This window comes from Panthera leo, chromosome A2 (genome assembly GCF_018350215.1).
Source record: "Panthera leo isolate Ple1 chromosome A2, P.leo_Ple1_pat1.1, whole genome shotgun sequence".
NCBI classification, from domain to species: Eukaryota; Metazoa; Chordata; class Mammalia; order Carnivora; family Felidae; genus Panthera; species Panthera leo.
Genome location: NC_056680.1, coordinates 74,690,039 through 74,705,348, shown reverse-complemented (window position 1 = coordinate 74,705,348; position 15,310 = coordinate 74,690,039). Strand labels below are relative to the sequence as shown.

Genomic DNA, 15,310 nt, shown 5'->3' with positions numbered 1-15,310 from the left:
ACATTTTAGATGCATGTGAAGAGTCTGAACAAAATTTTTAATGAATATAAGGGCAAAAGAAGGAGTATTTCTCAACTGATATTCATAATGATATCACTTTTAATTTGTAAGTATAATCTAATAAAGATATAAAACATTATCAATTAATATTTGACCTTATAACTATATCATTATAAGTTTATATATTCAAGTTGCAAGACCATCCCATTTTTTTTACATCCAGGTATTTCTACTGAAAAATGAGAAATCATCTCATAGTCAGGCTAACAATATTTGAGGTAATGCTTACAACATTCTAATCATTTACAAACTGGCAACAATGAGTCTTAGAATTAAAAGTATTCTGCAAACCTGACCATTTGATCTAAAGTGATCTGCAGACTACATGGTAATTAATATATTTTTCTGTACTCTTGTTTTAATAAAGAACTCCAGTGGGTGGTAATTTGAATTCTGAAGAAGTGTTATTTATGATGGCTGAACATGTCCCAACCCTTGTGGTAGTCATTTCCATATTTAATTTCATTTAGTCCTTGTAACATTTAGTCCTTGAGATGGTTCTTACACTGACAGAATTAATGGATGGGAATTTAGCAAATATTAACAGTAGTAAGTGTCCCTATAAATTTTTAACTTTTTCTTTATTCTTTCTCTTTTCCAGTTTTTTTCCATAATGCACATGTATTATTTTTATAATTTTAAGAAAGCAATAACCAGTGAATCAAAAATTACTTGCTAAAGGATGAATATACACAACATGATAGATTCAGATTCAAAGTTCACATTTTTCTCTGTACCACGGTCTCTTAACATATTTTTCAGAACCTCCTGAATTATATCTCTGTCATCAGTATCTAATTGGATTGCTAGAATTTACATGGGAGTATGTAGTCACTTGGAAAAAAAGAGAACCAGAAACTTGCTTCACAATTTATGAATTCATTTGTATCTGTGATCACAACCACTAAGGGAAGCAAAATATATAATTTCTTTTATTTTTCCAGTATTTTACCAGCATTGTGAAAATTCTTGGGAAATTGTATTTGATTAGATCTGCTAAGCTAGAAACCTCCCTGTGAGATGTTCCCCCTCATCCAGGCAAAATTGCATCTCTAAGACTAATGAAGAATGAACGCATTTACTAGTCTGAATTTAGAAAAAACAAACTCAGCTTATGACTTTGAATATGTTTACACAGTTAAATGTGTCCATACCTGATATGAATCACCTTGTGACAAAAGGACAAGTTAAGTAATTTTTTGTTCTCTCTTTTCCATTGGTATTTTTGGAACCAAATAAATAAAATATAAAGGTTTTAAATAAACCTTTCAGCACAAAAATCTCACAGGGACCTAACATCCCTACCCCTCAGGGACCCCCAGTTGCTCTAGCAAGTTAGCTTCTTGTCAATGTCGTCCACACAAGCTCAGGCGGCAACTACCCCCAAGGACTGGGACACAGTCACCTACCTCTCCAAGGATCCCGCTGCCATTTGTGACCAAACTGGGACTGAATCCTAGAATTCTGAGCCAACACCAGCACCTAGCCTGCCGCCCCGGCATCGCCTGCCTCCCCTCCCTACGATATATGGAAGAATGAAAGAATATTTACCTGTGACCCTGAGCAGTGTGCCAGCACCGAACACTTTGTGGCCCCAGCCATACCCAGCCCACTGTCTGAAAAGCTTTTACAGAAATCTCCCTTTGTGCCCCTTTTAAATTGAGCCCATATTTTTCAGTATTTAAATAAATATGTAAAAACAGGCCCTGCTAACATTAAACAAAGATGAATCTCAAGCCAAATCATATTAGATATGAACGCAGTCAAGAATGGATGAACTGACCCCTCTCTGCCTGAGCAGCTGGGTTCTGTCTTTCCACCTCCCTCACACGGGTTGGAGAGTATGGTTTTACCTTTCCTCAGTATTTTGCTGAATCCTCTAAACCTCTTTTCTTAAGAAGTTTTCATGTATCAGACCAGTTCTTTTCCTAGAGTGTAATTTACAGATACTATTTCTATAATGTTCAAAGAAGAACAAAAATAGAAATAGCATATTTGAATATTTAATAAATAAAAGTTAATCTTTTTACAGATATTTGTTGTTGTTGTTTTACGTACTCGGGGTGGGTACCTGGTTTGATTGTAAAGTAAGTTCTTTCCAGAATCCCATTCCCACTGATGGTAGACCAGATGAGTTGCTCCAGAGTCTGAAATCTTAATGATGATCTCTTAACCTATTATGCTGAGACCCCTCTTTAGACTTCATTATGTGTATGTAATCAATATATATTGATATATATGTTGATATACCTATATTATATATATTGAATATATATATATACCTATATATATATACACCTATATATATAAATAAGTATATATTTATATATATTGTATATATAGGTATATAGATATAGATAGATATAGATATATAGATATAGATATAGATATAGATATAGATATAGATATAGATATAGATAGATATCTATATCTATATATATACCGTTTCCAGAGCACTGATGTAAAATCCTGAGCTGCTCATCAGGGGATCCTGTCTAGTCTGGTCTTTCTGCCGCTGTCCCGGCCTGAGTGGAAAGGCAGCTGTGGGTCATGCGGCCCAGTCCTGCGTGTAGGTCACCTGCTCCAGCTCCTCTGCCGGAGTCAGTGTTTCCGGCGCACTTGATGCCGATGCGGAAAAAGAAGACTGAATGCAATGGTGTCAAAAGAATTTGTCGGGTTTTTTTTTTAAGTTTGTTTATTTTGAGAGAGGAAGAGAGAGAGAGAGAGAGAGAGAGAGCGCATGTGTGCCAGTGGGGGCAGGGGAGGGGCAGAAAGAGACACATAGAATCCCAGGCAAGCTCCCTGCCGTCAGCGCAGAGCCAGATAAGGGGCTCCATCTCAGGAATTCGGAAATCACGACCTGAGCCGAAACCAACAGTCAGACGCTTAACCAACTGAGCCACCCAGGTGTCCCAAAGAACTTGTCATTTTATAGAAACACTCTAAGAATCACACTGTGAGAATTCAATAAATGCATATTCAACAAGTCTGACATGATCTTTTTGCGGGGAGAGGGACTATTTTAGTGCATTGTTTTTTAAGAAGCATTGTTTTCTGCATGAGCAGTAATACAAATAATAAGCCTTTACTATTAAGTGTTCAACTAAAGAGTTGATTGAAAAGGTTAGGCTCAGAGGAGTAAATATTTAGAATTTAAAATATGGCTTAATCTTTCCAATATTACTTAATGGTCTACACCAGACTCTTTGGAACGGTTAAGTCTCCACTGGGTCTCAAACTTTGCCACAGTAACTCGTCATGTGACTTTAAGCAAATAACTGAACTTCTCTGAGCCTCAGGTTCTTTTTTTTAATGTATATTTATTCTTGAAGGAGAGAGACAGAGCACGAGTGGGAGAGGGTCAGAGAGAGAGGGAGACAGAATCCAAAGCAGGCTCCAGGCTCTGAGCTGTCAGCATAGAGCCTGAAGTGGGGCTTGAACCCAAGGTCCCCAAGATCATGACTTGAGCTGAAGTCAGGTGCTTAGCTGACTGAGCCAGCCAGGCACCCCTAAGCCTCAGGTTTTTTGTTGTTGTTTTTGTTTTTGTTTTTGTTTTTGTTTTTCTTGTGAAAGTGGAAAAAGAGGGTCTTCTGGGCAGGGCTGTTGAGGATTGAGATAAGGCACTGAAACTATTCAACGTGGTATCTGACCCTCAATAAATATTTGCTAATACTATTATTCTATGTAATGGGATGGTTTGGGGCTCCTTTATCCAATGTTCCACTAAACAAAATGTATGAATTTGATAAGCAATAAGTAGTACATAAATTAAGAAAGCAAAAGAGCTCATGAACCTAAGACATTCTGTGTCTCTGACCGCCACAGGCTGAAAAACAAGGGGCCCAACAAGCCACAATGTAGACTACTTGCCCACTAGACTACAAGCTTTTTGGAGTGTGGAGACTGTGCCTTCGCACCTTCTATCTTTAGCATCGAATGTAGAAACTGTTGTCAAGAAATGTCTGTTGAGACAATAAAGGAACACATGAGACTGGAAAACCATGCAGCCAGATTCTTTTCATGGATTCCGGAGCTGAAATGGTTTACTGAGCTCACAAGTTCCATTCCACTGGTCCATCTCTAGGCAATATCACAGGAGCCATGAGAGCCCAAATTTTGACTAGTCTCAGCCTACCCTCTAAGAAGCTGGAATAAAGAATAAGTGGGACAAAAAAAAAAAAAAAGAATAAGTGGGATTTATTGATGTTCTTTGGTCATTTCCTGTAAGACCTAAATTTCATTGCACTGCTCTTGAAGATGAGACCAGAGGTCATCATACAGGCTTTGCAGGTTGGTAGAGAAAGGAGCACTCTTCATTAAGAATGGAGCATCAGAGGTACTTAAAGTGTTTCTCACTTAAAACGGGGTCTACAAGAAATCTTCTTGAACTAACTATGTACAGCAATGTTTTACACACATATTTTAATTTCAAGACTGAAACTATCCTTTTATGAGGTGTGTTTCCTAAAGGTAGAATTTCAACTTTCTTGTAAGCAGGGAGGAAAATAAGCTGTCTACAAGTAGTTTTGTTTCCATATAGAGTGACCAGTAGCTACAAAATTGCTGTCTATATGTTGATGTGATCCTACATTGTTTTTTTCTAAAAAAATTCTGTCAGTTTCTCATTCACAGGATCCAAATAGAACAAAGTTACTTACCAGGAGGAGTTACTATGAGCCTAATTCCTTCTGCAGATATCTTGATCCAGCCTGGTTAGAGTTTATCACACTGGTTAGAGCTTCTAAAAAGATGTCAGCCTTCTTCTGAGCCTCATGGCATGACCAGCAGGTAGAAACCTTGTTCTGGAGATTTGATCTTCTGGGTTCCCTTGGAAGTCCTTGGATATAGGCTTCATGGCATCTGGTATTTTATTTTTCCTCAGATTAATTGACCCAAATATCTGTTTTTTTGGGGGGGGTAGTAGACACGAAAAAGTGCTGATAATAAATGGAAATGATAAGAAGAAAGAAAGAAAGAAAGAAAGAAAGAAAGAAAGAAAGAAAGAAAGAGGAGGGAAAGAAGAAAGAAAGAAAAAGAAAGAAATAAAGAAAGAAAGAAAGAAAGAAAGAAAGAAAAGAAAAGAAAAGAAAAGAAAAGAAAAGAAAAGAAAAGAAAAGAAAAGAAAAGAAGACAGGAAGGGAGGAAGGAAGGAAGAAGTGAAGGAAAGACGTAAAGGAAAGAAGTAAAGGAAAGAAAGAAATAAGTGAAGGAAAGAAAGAAAAGAGAAAGAAAAAAGGAAAGAAAAAAAGAAGAGATAGGGACCAGTGGTCTACCAAGGACTTTTATAAATTACCAGGAAAAGTGTTCAGAGAATTAAGACATTTTGATTTCCAGGTGTTCAAGTGTGTGAAACCGCTCAGAGACCACATCAATGGAAAAGCCCTTCTGTTCTCACGAACACCAGGTGTGCTCCATTAGCAATTTTGGATTATACTTCTGAAGGAGTATTCACTTCAGTAACTGAAAATGCAAACATGCCAACAGACATATACTTGAGTAATGTGAACAATGGTCTCCATTTTTTAGCAGCCACGTTTACCATTTGGCAACACAAATCTTTACCATGCAATGCACAATAAGAAAATAATTTCTATGATGACAATATTATCCTGGAATAAAAGAAGAAATTTGTAGAATTCTATCTCCCGTGGAAAAATGGATTTCTTATTAAAACTAAAGTTTGAAAACAAACTCAGTTGTCTGAGATGTTGAAAGAAGAAGCCTCTTCGAAGCTGTTCTGTGATCTTTAGATATGCAGGTGTAGCCCCACCTCTGTGGTTAACTAGCTTCGGACAAGGTATCTGCCAACTTTGGGCTCCCATATGCCCATTCGTTGTGTGGGCATTGGGCCATGTTGTCCAAAGGGACCTTCCTGTTCCAACAGCTTAGAAACCTGTGATTAAGAGCAGGGCAGTGTCTGCTGTGGCTGCTCAAGTGAGAAAGGAGTTGAGGGTTAGTGATAAAGAAGGTTTTCTTACAGGTCCTTCTGCCTGTGTGACAGAGTAAGATCCTAGCAGGCATAGTAGCAGGTGTCTTCATTGGATTTGGACACATAATTGATTATCAGGTAGAAGATTTTATGTCTTTCTTATGTGTGTCCAAGGAGGAGTTGGGCTTGTCTTGCTTGTAATCTTGATTGAGCCATATAGGATTCATCACAGGGGCTCTATTTTTTGTTGGAACCAGTGCACTATGGCCTTCTCCAAGGAACCCCTAGACAGCTTGCAACCTATGTGCGCTGTTCTGTGTGGTATTCGGTTGTTGCAGACTCTGAGTCTGGAGTTCTCTCTCTGTCCAGCAAGAGAGTGAATGCAGAATTAAATGTGAGAAAGGCTAATGTCTGGGAGGAGACAAGAGCCCCGAGTAAGGGTCTTTGCTCTGTATTTATCAGGATCAGAAGGGTTACGTGCAGAAAGAGACAATAAAACAGTGATCATTAACTCGTGTGTGAGAGAAAGGAGGTTTCAAAGATATGTGGTGTTGGGGCGCCTGGGTGGCTCAGTCGGTTAAGCGTCCGACTTCAGCTCAGGTCACGATCTCACGGTCTGTGAGTTCAAGCCCCGAGTCGGGCTCTGGGCTGATGGCTCAGAGCCTGGAGCCTGCTTCTGATTCTGTGTCTCCCTCTCTCTCTGCCCCTCCCCCGTTCATGCTCTGTCTCTCTCTGTCCCAAAAATAAATAAAAACGTTAAAAAAAATTTAAAAAACAACAACAAAGATATGTGGTGTTATGGGTTTGGGTCAATACAAAACAAAATCCTGGTGCTGTGCAGATGGCTGTTTACAGCAGGCAGCGGGCACCCTGTCTGCTTATGTTAACTTACCTACTGGATAAGACAGATTGAGCATGCTACCTCAGGGTCAACAAGGCACTTTTTTTTTTTTTTTTTTTTTTTTTTGCTAATTAGCTCCAGGCAAGTTCACCCTGCTGTGGAGGTCTATCGCCCTGTTTACCCATTTATCTCTTCTGGACACTTCCATCCTGTGACCGCTTTCTGCTCTAAGCCTTGTTAACCCATTGGTGCAAGCTCAGGGAATTCCTAAACTTATTCCCCACAGTCAGTTAAAAAAAACTTGATCCGGAGATATTCTAATTTTGGTATCTTCATTTAAAAAGCAAAGGAAAGAGGGGCGCTTGGGTGGCTCAACTGGTCAAGTGTTCAACTCTTGATTTCGACCCAGGTCATGATCTCACAGTTCATGAGTTCAAGCCCCCTGTCAGGCTCTGTGCTGACAGTGTGGAACCTGCTTGGGATTCTTTCCCTCCCTCTCTGCCCATCCCCTGCTCACATGAACGTGCACATACTCTCTCTCTGTCTCAAAAATTAATTAATTAATTTTTTAAAAAGCAAAGGAGAGAAATCAGAGGCACTTGAACAAGTTGAAGTGGACAGAAAAACAGTGAAGAGGCAAGAAAGGAGTATAGTCAACCTACAAACCCAAGCCAAAGATGCACAGAATTACGTAGTGTTGGCATTGCCGGTGAGTACTCAGAATTTTCTCAAAGAGGGGTCTTGAGTCAGGACTGGGGAGGCAGTGGAGGCCTTATTCATCAGAGTAAAGTACGGGGGAGGAATGACCTTGTCATTAAGATCCGTCTCAGTGTTATTTTATTATGTTCCTGGGATATGGAACTATTGGATTCTAGAACCTCACCAAAACACCCATGTTGTCATAACTCAACATTATCTTCCTTCAGGAGGCAATAACTTCACTTTTTCCTTTAGGTTTTGCTTCAAACACACCTACCCTTAAGCTCTGTTTCACTCTGAAGTTTAGATTTTACATCATATTTTGCAACAGTGTGGGAGCTATATGGCTATCATGAAAATTGGAAGAAAAGCCTTACTACTCTATAATAATAAATGAGATAATAATCCCACCACATTATGCAGAAGTAGGTGCATTTTATATATGGGTAGTTTGTAGAAAGTTTACAAATTTGAGGAAATATTAACAATTACTATAGTTATTTCTTTAGATGCTATGATGTTACTATACTCTGCTGTGAATAAACAAAAATCTTGGAGAAGAAATATCTTTGATTTATTATCCTCGACTCTTATCCTCAACTCTTTCTATATCCACAATTCTTAGCATTTCAAAATGATGCAAATTTTATTATTGTTTGAAGGACAATGTCAGATGTGACTTTTAAAGAGTCCCTGAGCTCCTGTGTTAGCTGAGATGGCTCAGAGAAGAAGTTCGGTTGTAATGGGAACGGACACTGTGATGTGCTGACCCTGTGCTCGAACTGTCCTGTGTGGAACCTCTTTCGGTCCCCAGCAACCCTATGAGAAAGATCCAGTAACGTTCCTGGATCGTGCTGTCAGTTAAGTGGCTGAGCAGGAATTCAAATCCAGGTTTTTATCACTCCAAAGGCCTTATGGGGGCCCCTGGGTGGCTCAGTTGGTTAAGCATCTGACTTCAGCTCAGGTCATGATCTCGAGGTTCATGAGCTCGAGCCCCGCATCAGGCTCTGTGCTGACAGCTAGGAGCCTGGAGTGTGCTTTGGGTCCTGTGTCTCCTTCTCTCTCTGTCCTTCCCCTGCTCATGCTATCTCTCTCTCTCTCTCTCTCTCTCTCTCTCTCTCTCTCTCATTCTCAAACAAAGAAAGAAAACAACAAAGACCTTGTGGTTTTCATCATTCTCCTATTCATTCATTCATTCATTCATTCATTATTCATTCAAAGCCAGAAAACCATTTTGCACACTGGATATGGCTTCCTCCCCAGGAAGCTTCTTATAGATGGAGAAGTGGAAACTTCAGGACACTTACAAAAGCCATTCAGTCCCCAACAGAGATAAGAATCGAGTGACCTAACTGAAAGAAACATCACAGATTGCGTCCTTGGGCTCCTAGCTCAGACCTTGCTGAGGACACAGATGCAGGAGACAAGTCCTGTATAGACAGTAGCCAGGTCCTTGGGAGCTAGAAAGGTGTGGGTATATGTTTTGGGGGGTGTGGCATAGTGGGAGGGCTTCTGTTCAGTGTCAGTGGTGCATTTCCATACAGTGGATCCCAGCAGGTGCAGTCATACAGCCCAGCACCTGCCTCATTAACTCGGTGTATCCTCAGGCTCGCTGGCAAATCCCTCTGTCCTTTCCTGGCTTCACATCTTTCCTCACTAACACCTTGTTCCTGTACATTTTCACTTGAGGAAATACACAGAATGTGTTTTAGAGGCTGGTCTGACATCATTCGATACTAGTGTATATCATACATTCGTCTTTATTTTTTTTTTAATTTTTTAATGTTTTTATTTATTATTGAGAGACAGAGAGACACAGAGCATGAGCAGGAGAGGGGAAGAGAGAGGGGGAGACACAGAACCTGAAGCAGGCTCCAGACTCTGAGCTGTTAGCACAGAGTCCGACATGGGGCTCGAACTCACCAACGGTGAGATAATGACCTGAGCTGAAGTCGGTCGCTTAACCAACTGAGCCACCCAGGCGCCCCTATTATACATTCATCTTTAAGACACCTGTTATGTGGCATTCTAAAAATGCTGTGATTCTTGGGGCATCTGGGTGGCTCCGTAAGTTAAGCATCCGACTTTGGCTCAGGTTATGATCTTGTGGTTCACAAGTTTAAGCCCTGCATCCGGCTCCGTGCTGACAGCTTCGAGCGTGGAGCCTGCTTTGGATTCTGTGTCTCCCTCTCTCTCTCTCTCTGCCCCTCCTCCACTCACACTCAGTCTCTATGTCAAGAATAAAAATAAACAAAAAATAAATAAATAAAAATGCTGTGTGTCCTTTTTCTTGGTAACCGATGGTATGAGATGTGTTATTAAAATGTCGCCATTTGTATCTAAAAGAGAAACAAAAGCAACAATTAGCGAAATTTTGACATTCACTAAAATAGTACACATTTGTTCTCTATTAATGGAAAAGTTGGGGTCCAAGATTTACATTTTCTTCCTGAAGAATTCAAGGTCATGGTGGAATCTGTCAGGTTAGTTTGAATGACCATGTGGGGCCTTCTGCTGACTAGATTGCCCGTGCTTAACATCAGCTTTCTTTACTGAGTGAAACACCCCGTGGGTAAAGCCACTCACAGCTGCCAAGGGAGGCCACCAGGACGAGCCGGGACAGGAGCCACGTTCTGCCAGCACTTGTCAGGAGAGGTGGTTGAATACGGGGCTGATCACCTTGCAGATCTGGTGGCTGTTGCCGTAAGAGGAAGGGGCGCTCTGAGCACACAGCTAAGAACCAGAGGAAGAGACCCACAGTACTTATCCCCAAAGTCCTGCAAAACAGGGCTATTAACCCACTTTATCAGCAGATTTCTCTGACCGCTGGGTGATTGTTACCATCCAATGATATTGGTGTAAAGAAGCCATTTTCTTGTTAAAGGACTAAAGTCCTTTATGGTTTAACACAGAGAGTGGGAGAGGGAGAGAGAGGGGGACAGTTCTTCGAGTTCTGTGAGTTTTGATTACCTGCTTCCTCTCTCTCTCTCTCTCTCTCTCTCTCTCTGTCTCTTTTGTCCTTCCATTGCAGATTGCAGTTTGGGTAATTTCTAGTGTCCTGTATTTATCTGATTCTCTAATTCTCTCCTTACATCTCTTATATCCACTGGTGAGCCTCTCAGAACGTTCTTCATTTCTGTTGCTGTGGTTTTTAGTTTTGCTTTTCCTTTTGGTTCTTTCCCATAGTTTCCATTTGGGACTTTCCATAATTTTCGGTGAATTTACCCGTCTGATCTTCCATATTGTCCACCTCTCCATTGGATTAGAGCCTTGAACATATTAATCATAGTTATTTTAAATTCCTGATACTTCCACCATGTATCTGTAGTATGTCTCAGTCTGGGTCTGGTGACCGCTCTGGGCCCTCACACTGTGTTTCCTCTTGACTTGCTGTACGCCTCCGAGTGTTTGGTTGGAAACTGGCCATGTGCTGTGGTAGAGTGGATACTGAGGTAAATATGTTTTGTGCTTGAAAACCAGCACACCTTTCCTTCTGCTCGGCCTTTAGTGTGGGGGTTTGGGTTAACTAGGCAGGAGTTAGACCGGATCTGGAGTTGGTTGTCGCTAAGTTATCAGGGTTGAAATGTGTTGTTGCCAGAGTCCAGACACTTAAAAATTCTTTAGTTGTGCTTTGCCTTGGTCCCTTCACTTGTCTTCGAGGCTTCCGTTGTTCTGCTCCCCAGAGAAAGTCTATCTCTCGCTCTCTCTCAGCTCTATTCCATGGTTACTTTTACTCAAGGTTTGCTGTCATGGGGGTGAAAGGTCGGGAAAGGACACATTCTCTGGTATTTTTATTAAGTCCCACTTTTAAGCAGATACAGTGAAACTGGATCTTAAGGACGTGGGCTTTGTACGAATTCCTGCCTCTATTCCTGAGATGGGACATTTTCTTTTTTTTTAAATTTTTATTTAAATTTCAGTTAGTGACGTACAGTGTGATAATGGTTTCAGGAGTACAATCCAAGGATTCAGAAATAAAACATTTTAAATCCTTCTTCCCCCTCCCCCAGATGCCGTGGGTGCCCCCCTACTTCAGGCCATGGGTTTGATTTTGATGCCTATCCTTCTGCAGGTGACATCTTGTTACCTTGGGACATAGGGGAGATGTTCCGGCAAAAGTTTTGGTGGTCACCTCCTTTGCCTTCTCTCAACCGAAGCAGATTCCACCAGCACCTCCCCTGCAGATGAAGTCACTTCTTGTCTCCAGGGGTAACGGGGTGGATCGGGTCTGGGTGGATTTCAGTGGTAGTTGCTGTTTTCCTCCTGCAGCACCAAGGGGGAGGCTTTGTGTGGATTGTCCCTGGCCTTCCCTGCAAGAGTTTTGTGGGCTTCCTGGAGAAGAATCTTAAGAGGTGCTGGGAAATACCCTGGTTATGTTCTCAAGCATTCCCACTCCCCACTAGTCTATACTCAGCTCTCACTATTTCGTTAATAAATTCTACTTGAATCCCGTGACCAAGTGAGTATGTTGGACATCTGTTTAAGGTCAGCAAATGCTCACATCCTGTGTCTCTCTGCAAGTGTCCATCTGTCTCCAGTGTTTGAGTATGTCACGCACCCTGCAACCTCACTTCTCTAATGGGCTCAGTCATTAAATTTCAGTTTGTCCTGCTTTTTTTGGATGTTATTGTAAGATGGGAACTGTGCATTCCCAGCTCTCTACGACTCTGATCACATACAGGTCCTCTTTTCAATTTTTTTTTTTTTTTGTATTTTCTTTACATTAAAATTCTACCAGCAACAGAACAGAAGAGATTTTAGGTGACTTCTGCCCACATTCTACTATTTCTCTTTCCCATTTTTTAATTGGGCTTCTTTTCTTAGTATTGAGTTGTGATATTTCTCTCCATATTCTGGACACCAGTCTTTTCTGATATGTCTTTTGAAAATATTTTCTTCTAGGGGCGCCTGGGTGGCTCTGTCGGTTAAGCGTCTGCCTTCGCTCAGGTCATGATCTCATGGTTCATGGGTTTGAGCCCCATGTTGGGGTTTCTGCTGTCAGCACAGAGACTGCTTCAGATCTTCTGCCCCTTTCTCTCATTGTCCCTTCCCTGCACGTGTTCTCCATCTCTCTCAAAAAATAAACATTAAAAAAATTTTTAAAGTAGAAAATATTTTCTTCTAATCTGTGGATTTTCATTTCATTTTCTTGCAATTTTCCTTCTATGTATAGTATTGCAAAGAGCAGAAATGTTAATTTTTAGAAAGTCCAATTTATCAAATGTTTCTTTTATGACCTTGCTCTTGGTGTCCTATATGAGAAACCCTTGCCTTACCCAAGGTCACAAAGATTTTCTCCTGTATTTTCATCTAGAAGTTTTATTTTTTAGGTTATACATTTATGACTAGAATCCATGTTTAACTAGTTTGTGTATGTGATGTTTCACATCGATTGAGGTTTTTTCCCCAGATAGATGAACATTTGTTCCAGTACCATTTGTTGAAAAGTCAATTCTTTGTTCATTGGATTTCCTTGGCACCCTGTTAGAAATTAGGTAACCATTTATGTGTTGTCCTATTTCTGGATGCTGTTGCTCTTATCTATCCATTTCTGCTTTTACCCAAACCCCACTGTCTTGATCATTGAGTCTTAATAGTAAGTGTTAGATCTCTTTTTAAAACCGGTTTGGCAATGCTATGTCCTTTGCTTTCCAATATGAAATTTGCAACCAGATTAGTGATTTCCATGAACAGTCCTCCTGGGATTTTCATTGGGATTATATTGAATCTACTTATCTGTTTGAGGAATGTTTGACATCTAAAATATGTTGAGTTTTGGGGAGCCTGGGTGGCTCAGTCGGTTGAGCATCCGACTTCGGCTCAGGTCATGATCTCACAGTCCGTGAGTTTGAGCCCCGCGTCGGGCTCTGTGCTGACAGCTCAGAGCCTGGAGCCTGTTTCAGATTCTGTGTCTCCCTCTCTCTCTGACCCTCCCCCGTTCATGCTCTCTCTCTGTCTCAAAAATAAATAAATGTTAAAAAAAATTTTTTTTAAATAAAAAATAAAAAATAAAATATGTTGAGTTTTCCAATCTATGGACATGGTATATCTCTCCGTTTATTTAGTTCTTCTTCAGCTTCTGTCATTAAAGTCTTACTGCTTTCAGCGTAAGAATCCTTCATATTTTTGGCTAAATTTTTCTCTATGTATTACATATGTTTGTTGATATTGTTGTTGCTGTTGTAAATGGTACTATTGGTAAATTTCAGTTTCCAATTGCGACTTGCTAGGACATAAATTGCAATTAACCCTGCATCTCACATCTATTTTACACCTGTATAGTCCACCATGGTGTGCATGTGCCACATCTGGAACCCATGTTCTTAAACAGGAGACTATTTCTTCCATATACACTTATGAGAACATAATAGATTACATACCACTCTGTAATAATAATGTGCCTACATGTATGTGCACACAGGTATGTATGTGTCTGTGTGTACGTATGTCTCTCAAGGCTCTATAATGCACGGTTGAGGATTCATCACAGGAAGTACCCTGAATGTGCTTGCTCAGTACTGCTCCCTAAGATTCATCTATTCACACATCCGTTCAGCGAGTGGGTACCGAGGCTGCATTACCCACCAGGCATGCGCAGACCCTGGCGAGGTCACAGAACCGCACACAAGGGTGTTCCTCCGGGCACTTGTATCCCAGCAGCACCAGCCTCCGTCTGCCTTCGTGTGGCGCAGCACCCGGCCCTCGAGTCCCGTCTGGGACCGCAGTCGCCTGCCCTCCCTCCATCCCAGTCCCCTCGTCATGCGGCCTGTGTCACCCAGACTCCCTGGAAATCTCAGGACGAATTGCTGAGGGTCCCTGACTCACTAGGCTGTTCTCCACAAGCCCAGACAGCGGCTGTCATCAGGAGGCAACGGGAAGCTGGCGCAAGAGGCTGCCATCCTGCAGGTGCACCTGGTGGCCGTCTGCTTCTTTTCCTCTTGATTCTAGAGCTGAGGTACCTGTCAGAGAGCATGGGGTGGGCTGAGGCTGAAACTGGGACGGGGGCTGAGGTTGCCCATGTGCAAAAGGACCAGAACTGAAGAGAGGACTTGGGGCCGACTTCCTGGCTCCTCTCATACTTTGTACCCATTTGTCCGTGGCTCCATCTACTCTGTTCTGTGGACTTTGTAAAAAGAATCACAGTGGAGGAGACAGGGTGTCTCAGTGCTGCCAATTTATTGCTTTCTTCTGTCTCTGAGCGGGTGTTATAAGAGACCAAATGTGTATCTGATGCTCTAAAGTCTGATTCATTTTTGTTGGTACCAATTAATGGCTAAGTTAACAGATGCAATGTTGAGTACTGTACATATTGTATTTATCTTTTGTTTTACTGTGTACATAGATATTTCCAGTCGTGTCATTTTGATGACTAACCAGTGAGACAGAGAGAGAGAGAGAGAGAGAGAAAGAGAGAGAGAGAATAGAGCAGACTTTTCTCCAAATATTCATAGGAAGCATTAAATAATTTCTTAAGATTCTCACACAATCTGAACAGAGGGAAGAAGAAGCTCATTAGCCCAGAAAAAGGACAGATGACAGCTTGTAACTGGGCATCTTGTCTACCCAGGCTTTGCCTCCAAGGACAAGATGGAGACCTGAGAACCCTGCTTTCCAGAAGCCTCAGGTCAGTGTTAGGTGTGTGTGACAGCTGGTGTCAGGGAAGAAAATAGCGGGTTAAGCAGGGGCCACCCTTCCATGCAAATTCTAATAAGGTTTCTGATTTGTCTGGGGAATATTGGTCAGGTTGTGGCAACAGCAATCCCACCAGCCCATTTCCAGAT

General features: G+C 41.3%; 1 protein-coding gene across 1 annotated transcript in view; it reads right to left on the bottom strand.

Moving 5' to 3' along the window:
* Nucleotides 1-14,290, bottom strand: part of LOC122213148 — a 29,871-nt gene extending 15,581 nt beyond the window's left edge. Inside the window, exons 1-4 of the mRNA XM_042927329.1 lie at nt 14,115-14,290; nt 10,116-10,306; nt 8,928-8,989; nt 1,612-1,672 (exon numbers count right to left, since the gene is read on the bottom strand). Coding sequence (XP_042783263.1) covers nt 1,612-1,672; nt 8,928-8,989; nt 10,116-10,306; nt 14,115-14,290 — 490 coding nt within the window. The remainder of the gene's footprint in view (nt 1-1,611; nt 1,673-8,927; nt 8,990-10,115; nt 10,307-14,114) is intronic.
* Nucleotides 14,291-15,310: the final 1,020 nt, after the last annotated feature.